The sequence below is a fragment of the Ranitomeya variabilis genome, chromosome 2 (assembly GCF_051348905.1).
Source record: "Ranitomeya variabilis isolate aRanVar5 chromosome 2, aRanVar5.hap1, whole genome shotgun sequence".
NCBI lineage: Eukaryota > Metazoa > Chordata > Amphibia > Anura > Dendrobatidae > Ranitomeya > Ranitomeya variabilis.
The window spans coordinates 378,192,376-378,206,878 of NC_135233.1; the positions used below are offsets into that span (position 1 = coordinate 378,192,376).

A 14,503-nucleotide genomic window follows, 5' to 3' on the forward strand; every position below is an offset into this window, starting at 1 on the left:
ACTGTGAAATAATAAGTTTGTACAATATCATGAAAGATTAGTAGTACAGATGGGTATAGCTAATAAAATTGTCAGTTCTATCTCCATTTACCCTATGATTACACAAATGTGGGATAAATTGGTTAGGGCCACAGATTTTCTAGATGATCAAATTTGGGATATATTGGATATATTTAATATACTACTGTTGTTGTCCAAAACCAATTTATCATAGTCACTAATCAATATACTGTATTACTTAACAGCAGCACAGGGTGGTATGTGTCAGGTTATTGGACCCGCTTGCTGTCATTATATAGATCCCAATAGCACAATGAAGTTAAAGTTAGAGGATATTCAAAGACTCAGAGCTCAATATAATAAAGACAGTGACCGTAATAAGGACAGTTGGTGGGCAGACACCTTCTCCTTTCTTAATCCAGCCAATTGGTTTGAGGGACCTGGGGGCTGGATTGCTGGAATCTTGCAAAGTTTGTTATATATTGCTGCATTTATCCTTGTTATGTATGTAATACTAAAACTTGTTTTTTGGTGTATTTCTGTGTGTATTAGGAAATTCTGCACTAGGATAACTAATGATGAGACCAAAAGCGTTGCCACCTCTGCTCTTCTCTATACCGATTTCACAAAGTTACCTGATGAAGATGTTGAAGCCAAGCGCATGGCTATCTTCAAAAGATCCCCACTACTGTTATTAATACTTGTTATTCGTAAATTCTAGTATACAGGGGGGACGGGTATGCCGCAACAGCCATGTCTGGTGGTAACATGACACCAGTCATGTGAAGACCAATACCCCTCGAGCTTAGAGCTTGGGATAGTACCTCTGATGCTGGACATTAATTAACAAAATTTATCTAGGGGGGAATGTGAAGGAAGAAATTAAGAAAGGTTCTCCATTTTGTGCTAAATTCTCCATTTTGTGCTTTTGACTCCATTTTCTTGTTGCTTTAAGATAAATTCTGTTATTTAATTAGGTAAAAGGTTACAGCTGCCATGAAGTAATTTTATCTTGTTGTTCACAAGCCTGGTATGCAACTAGGCTATGGTTCATAATTGGTATAAAGACCTTGAGTCTTCTGACTCAAGCCAGATAAGAGATTCGGGGGTGTATCACTATACAAGACTGAGGCATCTGTTAGAAAAACATATACTATGCCAAAAAGACATGACCATATCTGTAGTTTCCATTTTTCCTGTATCCTCATGGGTTAAGTTTTTCCTGCATTCTTATAGGTTAAGAACTGTGAGCGTGTTCTTATGCTGATTGGTTGAAGTATAATTTCTATGACAATGAAAACTCATACACAAAATAAAAAAAATAAACGGGGGCCAGAAATCAGCTCGATCCCCCATACAGAGACACACGTCTCCGTCTGGTCATTTTCAGTTGCCGGCAACACCTTGTATATTAATTTGGAAATCACTGGGTTAACCGTGAAGGATCACTTTAGATCCTCCCTCAACACTGTGACTTCACCCCCCAAGGAGCTGAAGGAAAAGAACTCTCACTGTTCTCTCCCTATTAAGATCCTGTGTTCAGGACAGTGGATTTCCAGTTCAGCTATGATTGACTCTGGTGCAGGTGGCAATTTCATGGATATCGCATTTGCCAAGGAACATGGTATTGAAATTCAGCAAAGAGCATCTCCAATTACCATGGAAACAGTGGATGGGTCACCTTTAATCTCTGGACCTGTGGATCAGGAGACCGTACCCCTTGAAATTTTGTTGCAGCCTAATCATCAGGAGCAACTTTCTTTCTTGCTAATTTCTTCTCCTCATTTTCCTGTGATTTTAGGCATTCCTTGGTTGTGTTCTCAGAACCCAATTATCAACTGGGAGACCAAGGAGGTTATCTTCCCAACAAGGAGCAACTCAGCATTAACAGAAGCTGTCCCTGAGTCCACGGCTACGGAACCACATGTACAGGTATTTTCTTTACCTCCAGCTTATAAAGAGTTATCTGACCTCTGTGACAAGAAGAATGCAGATCAGCTTCCTCCACACAGGCATTATGACTGTCCCATTGAGCTGCTTCTCGGGACAGCCATTCCTTTTGGTAACGTATACCCTTTGGCGGCACCTGAGCTTCAAGCCTTAAAAGAGTATATTGATGAAAATCTGGCCAAAGGCTTCATACGTCCTTCTTCCTCACCAGCAGGGGCACCTATCTTTTTTGTAAGGAAGAAGGATGGGACCCTGAGACCCTATGTTGACTATCGAGAACTCAATAAGGTAAACGTACAAAACTATTACCCTTTGCCTCTGATTCCCGAATTACTGGAAAGAGTCCGCCATGCTAAGGTGTTCTCTAAACTGGATCTTCGTGGGGCTTATAATTTGGTGCGTATTCGTCCAGGGGATGAGTGGAAGACAGCATTCAGATGCCGGTATGGACACTTTGAATCTCTTGTGATGCCCTTCGGGCTTTGTAATGCCCCTGCAACGTTTCAACACCTTGCTAATGACATTTTCAGAGATTTGTTGGACCAGTTTGTAGTGATCTATTTGGACGATATACTAATCTTTTCTGACTCTCTACAGGAACATGAAGAACATGTCAAAACTGTTTTAAGACGTCTGAAAGAGAACCATCTGTATATTAAGCCGGAGAAATGGGAGTTCCATCGTTCCGAGATAAAGTTCTTAGGTTATATCATCTCTCCCCAGGGGCTGAACATGGAATCTGGTAAGATTCAGGCTATCCTTGACTGGCCGGTACCCAAGAACGTTAAGGAGGTCCAATGTTTTATTGGTTTTGCAAATTTCTACAGACGCTTCATTCGAAATTTTTCTGATATTGTCCGTCCCATTACTTCCTTGACAAAGAATGAAAAGCCCTTTAAGTGGTCATCACAGGCTCAAGAAGCTTTTGATCGGCTTAAGATCTGTTTCACATCAGCACCGCTGTTGATACAACCAGATCCAACACTTCCTTTCATTGTGGAGGTGGACGCTTCTGATAATGCTTTGGGGGCTAATCTCTCCCAAAGAACTGGAGAGAAGGGTTTGCTACATCCTTGTGCTTTCTTTTCCTGTAGACTAACCTCAGCAGAGAAAAATTACGACGTGGGAGACAAGGAATTGCTGGCTATTATTGCGGCTTTCAAAGAATGGAGGCATCATCTGCAAGGAGCTGCACAACAGATCATAGTGCTAACTGACCATTGCAATCTAGAGTTCCTTAGATCCGCTAGATGTCTGCCTCGTCAGGCTCGTTGGAACTTATTTTTAAATCAATTTAACTTTGTTATCTCGTATCGTCCAGGTTCTCGTAATGGGAAGGCTGATGCTTTATCCCGAATCCATGCTGCGGATTCCGTACCTGGAGCCCCGTCCAAGACCATTCTATCTGATGCCAATTTCATCGGAGTTATCCACGATCAGGACTTGTGGAAGGAGTGCAGGGAGGCCTATGAAGGTGATGTATTTCTGGCCAACCCACCTGTGGATATTAATCTTGTCTTTAAGGGTGGCATGTGGTTCAGAGATCGACATATCTACGTCCCGGAGGTCGTCCGTCTGCAGATCCTCAAGTTGGTACATAACTCCAAGTTGGCTGGTCACAGGGGGGTACAGAAGACACAAGAGTTCCTGAGCCGATTCTTCTGGTGGCCAACTTGCCTGAAGGATACCAAGGACTATGTTCTCTCTTGCGAGGTATGTGCCCGTTAGAAGACTCCTCATGTGGCACCTACGGGTCTTCTACAACCATTACCTGTTCCGTCCCACCCTTGGGGGTCTATATCAATGGACTTTATTGTGGAGCTGCCTACATCAGGGGGCATAAATACAATCATGGTAGTAGTTGATCGCCTGACTAAAGCTGCTCATTTTGTTCCGTGCATCGGCCTCCCCTCAGCTAAAGATACAGTGAACTTGGTTATACAGAATGTCTTTCGGTTGCACGGGGTTCCGGATGAGATCATCTCTGACCGTGGAGTGCAGTTCATTTCAAGATTCTGGAAGGAGTTTTGCGCTGCACTCAATATTAATGTCTGTCTCTCTTCTGCTTACCATCCCCAGACAAATGGTCAGACTGAGCGTACCAACCAGACGCTGGAACAATATCTAAGATGTTATGTCAGCCATCTCCAGGATGATTGGTTGGAGTTGTTGCCGTTAGCCGAATTTTCATATAATAATTCTCAGAGCGCCTCCACTAAATTTACACCTTTCTTTGCCAATCTGGGTTATCATCCGTGTATTTTACCTAGGTCTCCAATTAATTCTCCAGTTCCGGCAGTGGAGGAAAGGCTGACTGCGATGAGACAGAATCTGGAGGTTCTGAAGGAATCCCTGACCACAGCTCAAGAATGTTATAAGAGATCGGCTGATAGATTCCGCAAACCTGCACCCATGTTCGAGGTAGGAGATTCCGTGTGGTTAGCAACTAAGAATCTGAAGTTAAACGTTCCTTCACAAAAACTTGGACAGAAATTCATTGGCCCTTTCAAGATCAACGGTATTGTGAGCTCTGTGGCCTGCCGGCTGAAGCTGCCTAGGACTATGAAGATACACCCAGTTTTTCATCAGTATCTTTACTAAAGCCTGTATCTCCTAATACCTTCCAGGGACGTGTTGTGCCACCTCCGCAGCCTGTGGTGATTGATGGGCAAGAACAATTTGTGGTGGAGGAAATTATTGATTCCAGGATTCGCAGGAATCGGCTCCAATATCTGATAAGATGGCAGGGATATCCCCCTGAGGAAGACTCTTGGGAACCTGTGGAAAACATCAATGCCCAACAGATTTCTCGTTTTCATCAGAGATTCCCTGAGAAACCAGGTCCAGGATCGTCCTGAGGCCGCTTCTAAGGAGGGAGTAATGTCAGGACTCTGAACATTTTTTACCTTTTGTGCATTACTGCCCTTTTCCAAGATGGCGTCTTTGGTCTCATGTGCACTGTGTCTTCCTGCTATAAAACTCCACCCCAGCCTTCAGTCTGTGCTAGAGTATTCTGCCTTGCATCCAGCTCCTGACCTCTGATTACTCCCTGGCTATACACCTGCTCCTGTGAACCTGTGTGGTGATCCTGCTACTCTGCTCTGAGTTCCTGCTGCATACACAAGTTTCCAGTAATCCTCCTTCATATGCTGTTCGTGTTTACTTCCATCTGCATTTGCTGGACATGTAAGCTGTTTCTGCTTTACAATAACCTGAGACTATTAACCAGGCCTCCCTGGTTGAGCTAAGATATGATTTGAACTGCCTTATGAGCATATCTATCTGTGTCTGGACTAAGACAAGGATTTATTCGTGTCAAGTATCCTCAAGAATAACTGTGCTTCATAGACTTTCTGCTTGATTGCATTTTCCTCTGAAGTTTCCTATAGACTGCTAAGCTGCGTTTATTATTTGCACCAAGTGTTGTGGACTTGAGTTTCTCTCTGCACCTGTTTGAATCACCGTGTGATAATATAGACTTTACCACTTATAAAACTGTGTCCTGTAGTTATCTCCTATAATTATTACACTGTGGAGTAGTTGGGGGCATGTGATGGAGCATTGTCCTACATGAAAATCATGTTTTTCTTGAACGATACCGACTTCTTCCTGTACCACTGCTTGAAGAAGTTGTCTTCCAGAAACTGGCAGTAGGTCTGGGAGTTGAGCTTCACTCCATCCTCACCCCGAAAAGGTCCCACAAGTTCATCTTTGATGATACCAGCCCATACCAGTACCCCACCTCCACTTTGCTGGCATCTGAGTCAGAGTGGAGCTCTCTGCCCTTTACTGATCCAGCCTCTGGCCCATCCATCTGGCCCATCAAGAGTCACTCATTTCATCAGTCCATAAAACCTTTGAAAAGTCAGTCTTAAGATATTTCTTGGCCCAGTCTTGACGTTTTATCTTATGTTTCTTGTACAAAGGTGGTCGTTTTTCAGCTTTCCTTTCCTTGGCCATGTCCCTGAGTATTGCACACCTTGTGTCTTTTGTTACTCCAGTTGCAGCTCTGAAATATGGCAAAACTGGTGGCAAATGGCATCTTGGCAGCTTCACGCTTGATTTTCCTCAATTCATGGGCAGTTATTTTGCGCCTTTTTTGCCCAACACGCTTCTTGCGACCCTGGTGGCAATTTGACATGAAACGCTTGATTGTTCGGTGATCACGCTTCAAAAGTTTGGCAATTTCAAGACTGCTGCATCCCTCTGCAAGACATCTCACAATTTTGGACTTTTCAGAGTCCGTCAAATCTCTCTTCTGACCCATTTTGCCAAAGGAAAGGAAGTTGCCTAATTAAGCACACCTTATATAGGGTTTTGATGTCATTAGACAACACCCCTCCTTACTGGCAGACACCGATAGAAAAGGGCGCCCTGTGCAAGAACAATATATAGACCCTTTGCAGCCCAAGAGCTCCTGAAAATGCAAAACTGCACCTGCTTTGGCGGTTGAAATGGGCCCCTTGGGCCCCTGTGCGGCAGCACAGGTTGCACCAATAATATGTCCGCCCCTGCGCCCTCCTCATTACAGAGATGCACATCACCTGATTTACTTAATTGGTAGTTGGCTCTCAAGCCTGAACAGTTTGGAGTAGGACAACATGTATAAAAAGTTTCATGTGATCTAAATACAACTTGTCTAATTATTCTGCACACAGTGTATTACTAAAAACTCTGTGTTATTTATATGCACTTTTTGCTTTTTATTTATTTAGTTACAGCAGGGTTTTTGCTCATTTTTTCTTTTATAGGTTTTATAAAGCCTTTATGAGTGTAGGAGTACAGCAAGTGCACATTTAAAATATTTGAATGAGGCCCGCAAGTTGTTACATTTCAGGGGTCTATGGCTGATCCTCCTCATATTTTCTGTCTGGCTGTGTACTTCCTGCAAAGCCTTTATGACTGTGTAAGTACACCAACTGCAATTTCAAAATATTTACCTTCAGAATTTTTTTTATGGATTCAGTGACTCATCCATACAATTTAACACAGTTATCGTTGCATTACGGTGGTATGTAAAACTTACGGTACATAAAATGTAGAAAAACATTTTCTGGATTAGATTACTCATCCATACAGTATTACGTGGTTTGTAACATTTTTGTGGTATATAACGCTACAAAATAGCAGTTAAAAATTTCGTATGCTTCTTAACATTTCTTAACCATACACTATTCCGTGTTCGGGGTACATTTTTGTGATATATGAGACTCAAAAAAAAAGTTTCAAAATTTTTGTGGGTTACATTTCTATGCCATACATTATTACATATTCTCAGGTACAAGTCCTTGGTATATACGGTAACCCTCAAAAACTTGTTTAAAGATGTATCAGTATCATCCATAGGGCATTACATCTTCTTGTGTACACTTCGTTGCTATATAAGTCTCAAAAAACTTGTCCAAAATTTTAGATTGTGTGTACACATGCAGATTTGTTGTGTTCTTTGTCTAATTTTTTCTGTGCGGAATTGTGATGCCAGCAACGTGAATGAGTAACCTGAAGTGTCATGCATTGAGAATTTTTGAGTTGCAAGTTTGGTACAGAACATAATCTGCAGAGTGTCAATTCTCTGCGTTTTTCACCATTCACTTCACTCGAATCAATAGAGAAAACGCACCAAAAACGTGGGACTTGTCAGTGCTGCTGCTCCCATATCTTCATCCTCATCAGATGAGAAGTTTGATTTTGAGAAGTATTTGGAAGACATGGAGCAGGCAAAAGAAAAAAGATTCCTCTCCCATAGCCAAAAGATTGACCAGATTTCAGCAAAAATGTTTCACTTGCTCTCAAAGAAGTAGAAGAGTTCAACCATTCATCAAAACTGACTGTTCACGAGGCAATTCCTTTATACCCTGAGATTGTTAGAGATGTTGCCCATGTGGTTACTGCTTTGTCACCAACCCAAGTTAGTGTAGAGAGGTTTTTCTCTAGCCATAAAATAATTAGGTCAGATTTGAGGTCATCTATGAAGCAGCATTTGATGGAGGCGATACTATTTCTCAGAACAAATTCAGTACGTTTTTGTTGAATACTGTTTTTTTCCCCACTTAGGCTTCTTTCACACTTCCGTCTTCCAAGTCTGCACAGGATCCGTCAAGACGTTGAAATGATGGATCCTGTGCAGATTGTGGAAAACGTGTGCACTGGGCCCGTCTTCTCGCGAGATTTCGCAATGTATTACTAGGAACGGGAGCATCAGTGACGCTACGTGGGACGCCGGTAGGTGAGAATACTGCGATTTTTTAAAATTATTTTTCACATTCTATTTTGTTACTATTGATGCTGCATAGGCAGCATCAATAGTAAAAAGAGAAAGAGAGCGAGCGAGAGAGAGAGAATTTCCCTGACGGGAAATTCTTCCACGCATGCTCAGTTTGAAAAGACGGGACCCGTCGCTGGATTCCTGCTTTTCACGGGCAGCGACGCATCCTGCGCCCATAGGCTTCCATTGTAGCCAGTGACGGGCAGCGCAGGATGCGTCGCTGAGCGATTTTCCGACGTGCAGAAAAAACGTTCCTCTGAACGGTTTCTCTGCCCGACGGACCGTTTTTTTTTTTTTACACAGGATCCAGTGCACGACAGATGAAACGGATGGCCATCCGTCACAATCCGTCGCTAATACAAGTCTATGGGAAGATGCAGGATCCTGCATTCTCAAAAATCGACGGATTGTGACGGGAGCTGAAAGACGGAAGTGTGAAAGAAGCCTTACTGCACAGTGTATTGAATGTTTACAGTTTATTAAACTTTTTTGTGCTCCAAAGTTGTATTCCAATAAATAGAACATAAAATATATCTAAACAGCTTGATTGTTGTATTGTAATGGTGACTAAAAGCCTGATGTTACTATTTAACTACAGTAAACCTATCACTTAAACATGAGCCATGTATGAGGGATTCGGAGGTTTGGCTTACCGACTCCACAGCCCTATGTACATAGATAAAAAGCAGATAAAGTGCGACAGCAGAGTTAATTTATTAATACAAAACTAGAACAATTCAACAACAAAAAGTTGGATTTATGACGATCCCTCCAAATATGGGAGCTGGGCCAAAATTCAGACGTCCGTGCATGGACCGTGATTTCAGGAGTGACCTCGTCCTCATAGGGATGTCTGGATACGAGGCTGTTGAGTTCAGGGCAGGAGACGGGTGGTCAGTCCTTATGGGTTGAGCTGCTGTTACACTTGGTCTCTGCCCTCATCAATGGTCGGAAACCAAGGAGACTCTGCCCCTCCACCATCCTACTCTTTCGCCACCATTTGCTGTTTCCTAATAGTCAATAAGTTAAATAATTCGGCCATTAGCACTACTGCCGGCTTCGCCATCAACTTGTATCATCTGAAGATTATTTCATAGTGCGACTGTGTCAACCAGAACTTCCTTATCCCACGAGGAACCTTGCTGACATAATTACCGTCATGCCCTATCGCAGTGTATCCTGACATGTTGATTTTGTCGTTACTTTTCCTTTTTTATAAGAAATTATTGGTAAAACTCATTAAAATGCATTTTACCTGTAACTATTGTGTGAAGAAAAAGTGCAAATACGACCGCGGTAATTTTCTGTAAAAACGCAGAGCACTTTTGGTGCCTTCTAACATATTGGTAAGTACCGTAAAGGGCTTGTCCAGTAAAAAGTTACTGATCATTAGATATCTGAACTCGCAAACTCTCACCGATCGGGGAACTTTTATCCCAGATAAAATGGAGCGACAAGTTGGATGAGTGATCGCCGCTCCATTCATCTTCTTTATGGCTGCTGTAAAAGGCTGAGTGCAGCGCTTGGACGCCACGTAGGGAATGATTGTGGCAGTGGTCAAGCGTTCATATTGCCACTCCATTGGTCAGATAGGTTTAGGTCCCGGCAGTCGGATGAAGGAGCCGCTTTTTACTACTAATTGTGGGGGTCACTTGACATGAACCCAACCAATAGCATCTCCTGAGTTTTAGAAAAACCTTCCACCCTTGACGTCTCCATAAATATTACAATATGTTGCTGCCAGACACCTGTGGCAGCGTCTCATCTCACAAGGCAGCGAAGGATTGGGAATGATGGAATCCAAAAAGCCCGATCCTCCGTGCCGACAGGGAACCGTCCATTAGATAACCGGCCAATCTCACATTGAATTTTAAGTCTATAGCCATTTTAATGTGAATGCTGTAGCATCCATTAATGCGATACCTTATTTCATAAAGTATGAAGAATAAAATGGTTTCTCCCAGTGTAAATTTTTTGATGTTCTACTAAATTTGATTTCTTAGAAAAACTTCTCCCACATTCTGAACACGAATACGGCCGCTCCCCCGTGTGAACTTTTTGATGTTCTGCAAGATTGGATTTTAAGGAAAAGCACTTCCCACATTCCAAACATGAATACGGCTTCTCCCCGGTGTGAATTTTCTGATGTCTCACCAGGTCTGGCTTCCGTGTAAAACTTTTGCCACACTGCAAACAAGAAAATGGCCTTTCCCCTCTGTGAGTTTTCTGATGCTCCACAAGATTGGATCTAATCGCAAAACTTTTCCCACATTCTGTACATGAATATGGCTTCTCCCCGGTGTGGATTCTCTGATGTTCCACAAGATGTGATTTAGAGGAAAAACATTTTCCACAAACAAGGCAGGAATGTGGCTTCACTCCTGTGTGCACCTTCTGATGTTCCCCGAGATTTGATCTCCAGGTAAAACATTTCCCACATTCGAGACATGAGTACGGCTTCACCCCAGTGTGAATTCTCTGATGTTCCACAAAATTCGGCTTATTTGTAAAACACTTCCCACATACCGAACAGGAATATTTTCTATCATTTTTGTGGCTCGTCTTCTGCATGGACACATGAGACTTCATTGTGAAATCATTTCCAACGTCAGACCATGAAAATGGTGAATGATCAGAGGAAGGTTCTTCTAGGGAAGCGAGATCAGATGGGAGATTTTTGCCGTAGATTAATGAAGGCAGATCGGGGGCAAGAGTGAATTCCTCATAACATTCCTGAGTGATGTCACATTCTTCTTTACAATTTGGAGGTGGAGAGAGATAGCAGCACTCTTGGCTCAGGATGACATCTGTTGAGGAAAAAAATCGAGACCATTATTTTCTATGGCCACCCCTCAACAACAAACAGACCTGATGTAATGTTTCCTTTCTCCTATGGTGGCGCTGCAGGAAATTTGAACACTTAATATCATGGGTTGTTGTGGCGTGCTACTCATAGAAAGCCCAAGTCCATAGGAGACCGTAGTTTTAGTAAAAAAATAAATAAATAAAATTAAAAAAGTTTTTAAAAAAATGTTAAATGGTAAAATGAACGGCAAGTCGTTTTTACATTGTTTAGCATACGGTAATTCTTTTTTACATTTTTTAGCGCTTTTTCAGGGGGATTGAAACAGAATACACCTAATGAAGATGCCATGTGCACATACCTTAAATCTGAAGATGTATACAATGCAGACTAAAACAAGTAACCTGTGAAGACCCCATATCTCCCTAGATGGTCTCTTACTCCAGACAGCCAGAGCCTGGTGCTCATTTACTGAGATGACCAGGACGGGGAGTACTATGAATGCTGAATGCTGCCCTGTAATAACACAAAGACCCTAAGATCCTCTCCATCCAATATTTCCTCTTACCCGGTGATGTGAGAGGCCGGGGGTCCTCCATCAGGACGTCCTTGTACTGGTCCTTGTGTCCTTCCATATACTCCCACTCCTCCATGGAGAGATAGACGGTGACGTCCTGACACCTTACAGGGACCTGACAACACAACGGTCCCGTCATCACCCAGACACATTATATAAGGTCCCGGCGTCCCCGGCAGCGCTCACCTCTCCGGTCACCACCTGCAGGATCTTATTGGTGATCTCCAGGATCCTCTGCTCGCTGCTCATCTCATGTATCGGTGATGGCGGTGGGCTTCGACTCTCGCTCCACCCTCCTGACACACGTGGATCGGAGCTTGGAGTCAGACTCTTGCCAGCTTTCCTCACTAGCGTGTAACCCTGTGTACGGAGAGGCACAATCACCTCCGGTCCTGGCTTTATGAATACAGGTAAGAATAATGTCAGAAGCCCTCACCTCTCCGGTCAGCAGGTAGATGATCTCCAGGGTCAGGTCCAATATCTCCTCCACCTTCTTGTTCCTGTCCTTGTCCATCCTCCGTCAGGAAAATGACAAGATGCTTGAGGATGACGAACCTAGAAAAAAACCTAGACAATCTAAATCCCGAGAATATAATCCGAGCTGTAATACCAGACACAACCATGGATACGAGTGGCGCTATCGGGACCTGCTCACCCTATAATGCCTGTACAGCTGTGCAGCCCCATAAATACAGCCTCTGCCTCCTCTTCCCTCAATAATGGCAGCACCTAGGGAGTGCCATTGCTGGATGTATGCAGAACTTTCCTCTGTAAAGCAGTATGGCAGAGGAGACTTCTAGGAATGTAGTTCTGGACAGTTTCTTCACTGCCCATGAGATCTGACAACTTAGAGTAATTCCTATCTTCTTGGACGGCTATTGTCGGATGGTGCTTGTAGGTATAAGCCATTTTGTAATTTTTCATTGCTACAATTTTCAGCCGTTCTTTTAACACTTTTTGTTAGTTTACAGCTCGTTGCCTAGGAGACCGACCACCGCTGCTAGACGGCAGAAAATGCACAGTGCTTACAAGCACATTTCTATTGATATTGTAAGGACTTGTTTTGAAGCTTCAAGTAGACAGCAGCGGTGGTCGGTCTCCTAGGCAATGAGATGGAAACAAAAGTGTAAAGTATTATCTGAAGAACGGCTGTAAATTTTAACAAGCAGTAAATTGCAAAAGTGCTTGTTTTCATAAGTGCTATCCGACAATATCCATCTGTGAAGACGGAATAGCCTTTTAAGCTGCCATACACATTAGACATCTATTAGTCAAAAAATAATTCATCTGACCGCTATCTCGCTCAACTCCCAAAACTCCGTAACACTCAGCTCAGCGTACCGCTCCTGTGTGACAGAGCAGCTGCCAGACTCTCTCCTCCTCCAGTCGACTTTCCCCTCTCCAGTCTATCCTTAATGCAGCAGCCAGGGTCGTCCATCTGGCTAATCGTTACTCGGACATGTCCGCTCTTCGCCAGTCGTTACACTGGCTGCCCATTCATTACAGGATACAATTCAAAGTACTTGTTCTCACCCACAAAGCTCTCCACAGTGCGGCACCCCCTTACATCTCCCTCATTTCAGTCTATCGGCCTAGCCGACCGCTGCGCTCTGCAAACGACTTTCGACTAACTTCTGCACTAATCTGTACCTCCCACTCCCGACTCCAAGACTTCTCCCGTGCTGCACCAATCCTCTGGAATGCTCTACCCCAAGATATTAGGACCATCCACAACTTGCATAGTTTTAGGCGCTCCCTCAAAACACATTTGTTCAGAGCTGCCTATCATGTTCCCTAATCAAAGTCATTTTATGTTTGTGTGTGTGTAGCCCATTCACTACTTCCATCTATCCCCCACCCCCTGACGATGGCTGGACCATCATTGTAAATACATCATTGTAAATACACACCTGTGCTTTGTATCTCCCCCACCTCATTGTAGATTGTAAGCTCTCACGAGCAGGGTCGTCTTATTTTGCTTTATTACTGTATTGTTAACATTGTTACCTATGACTGTTGTGTTTGAAGCTGTTAAACTGTAAAGCGCTGCGGAATATGTTGGCGCTATATAAATAAAGATTATTATTATAAGGCCGGGGTCACACTAGCGTAGAATACAGAGAAACATCCCAGCACTCGGCCCAGTGTTAATCTATGGTGGGATCACATCACTGTATTTTCTCAGCCATATCCTACATGTGTATAAAATGGCAGCATGCTGCGACTGTCACCGTACATCGCCCGAGTCTATGGGTGCGAGAAAGACTCGGCCACCACATGGAGCCTCACTGTGACTAGTGACAACTACCTGCACATTTCCTCATTTCAGCCCATTGAGCCATTAGACTGAATGGGGAAAATCAGTGAGAAATGTAAAGCCGCAGGGATGTCACACACCATGATGTGCACGCCTCCTGCTCCCTCCACACATCCTGGTGAAGCCCCTGACATATAACGGTGCCGGAATGTGATGACGCCGCGCACGACCACCCCAGGAATACGTACACCGCGTCCAGCACTGATCACAGGGGCTCTAGGACCTGCGCTGCTGTCACCGTCATGTGATCTCTCGTGGGCGGAGGACCAGCTCATGACATCCCAAAGGTCCTGCAGCCCACAGTCAAACATTGAAGAGCTCCCGTTACCATGGCAACCCACCCCAACCCCCTGACATGTGACTCCTCCCTCAACATGACGTCACCAAAGGTCCTCCATCCCCTATATACACAGAGCACTGCCAGGTACGTAACTGATCCCGGTACGTGACACATGTGGTGCTTGGCTGCATTATTATCATGCTTGTGTATATAGCACCGCCATGTTCTGCAGCGCTGTACAGACGTCATCACCCGTCACAATCCAATATTAACCTCTTCCTGACATGTGACGTACATGTATGTCGGGTGTG

At 43.7% G+C, this 14,503-nt stretch overlaps 2 protein-coding genes across 6 annotated transcripts in view; one reads left to right on the forward strand and one right to left on the reverse strand.

Annotated features, from left to right (window-relative positions):
* Positions 1-8,678: 8,678 nt before the first annotated feature.
* Positions 8,679-14,503, reverse strand: part of LOC143806127 (uncharacterized) — a 50,135-nt gene continuing 44,310 nt past the window's right edge. Inside the window, exons 1-5 of one of the 4 annotated variants that reach the window (XM_077286096.1) lie at positions 14,101-14,236; positions 12,032-12,150; positions 11,782-11,955; positions 11,587-11,710; positions 8,679-11,022 (exon numbers count right to left, since the gene is read on the reverse strand). In XM_077286096.1, the coding sequence (XP_077142211.1) occupies positions 10,145-11,022; positions 11,587-11,710; positions 11,782-11,955; positions 12,032-12,109 (1,254 nt within the window). In that variant the 5' untranslated portion in view covers positions 12,110-12,150; positions 14,101-14,236 and the 3' untranslated portion in view covers positions 8,679-10,144. Of the gene's footprint in view, positions 11,023-11,586; positions 11,711-11,781; positions 11,956-12,031; positions 12,151-13,903; positions 14,237-14,503 lie in introns of those variants that run through there. The other 3 variants (XM_077286098.1, XM_077286097.1, XM_077286099.1) reach the window with 3 other exon arrangements.
* LOC143806122 (uncharacterized) overlaps positions 14,205-14,503 on the forward strand; it is a 36,038-nt gene continuing 35,739 nt past the window's right edge. For both annotated transcript variants that reach the window (XM_077286088.1, XM_077286086.1), the window contains exon 1: positions 14,205-14,336. In XM_077286088.1, coding sequence (XP_077142203.1) covers positions 14,242-14,336 — 95 coding nt within the window. In that variant the 5' untranslated portion in view covers positions 14,205-14,241. The remainder of the gene's footprint in view (positions 14,337-14,503) is intronic.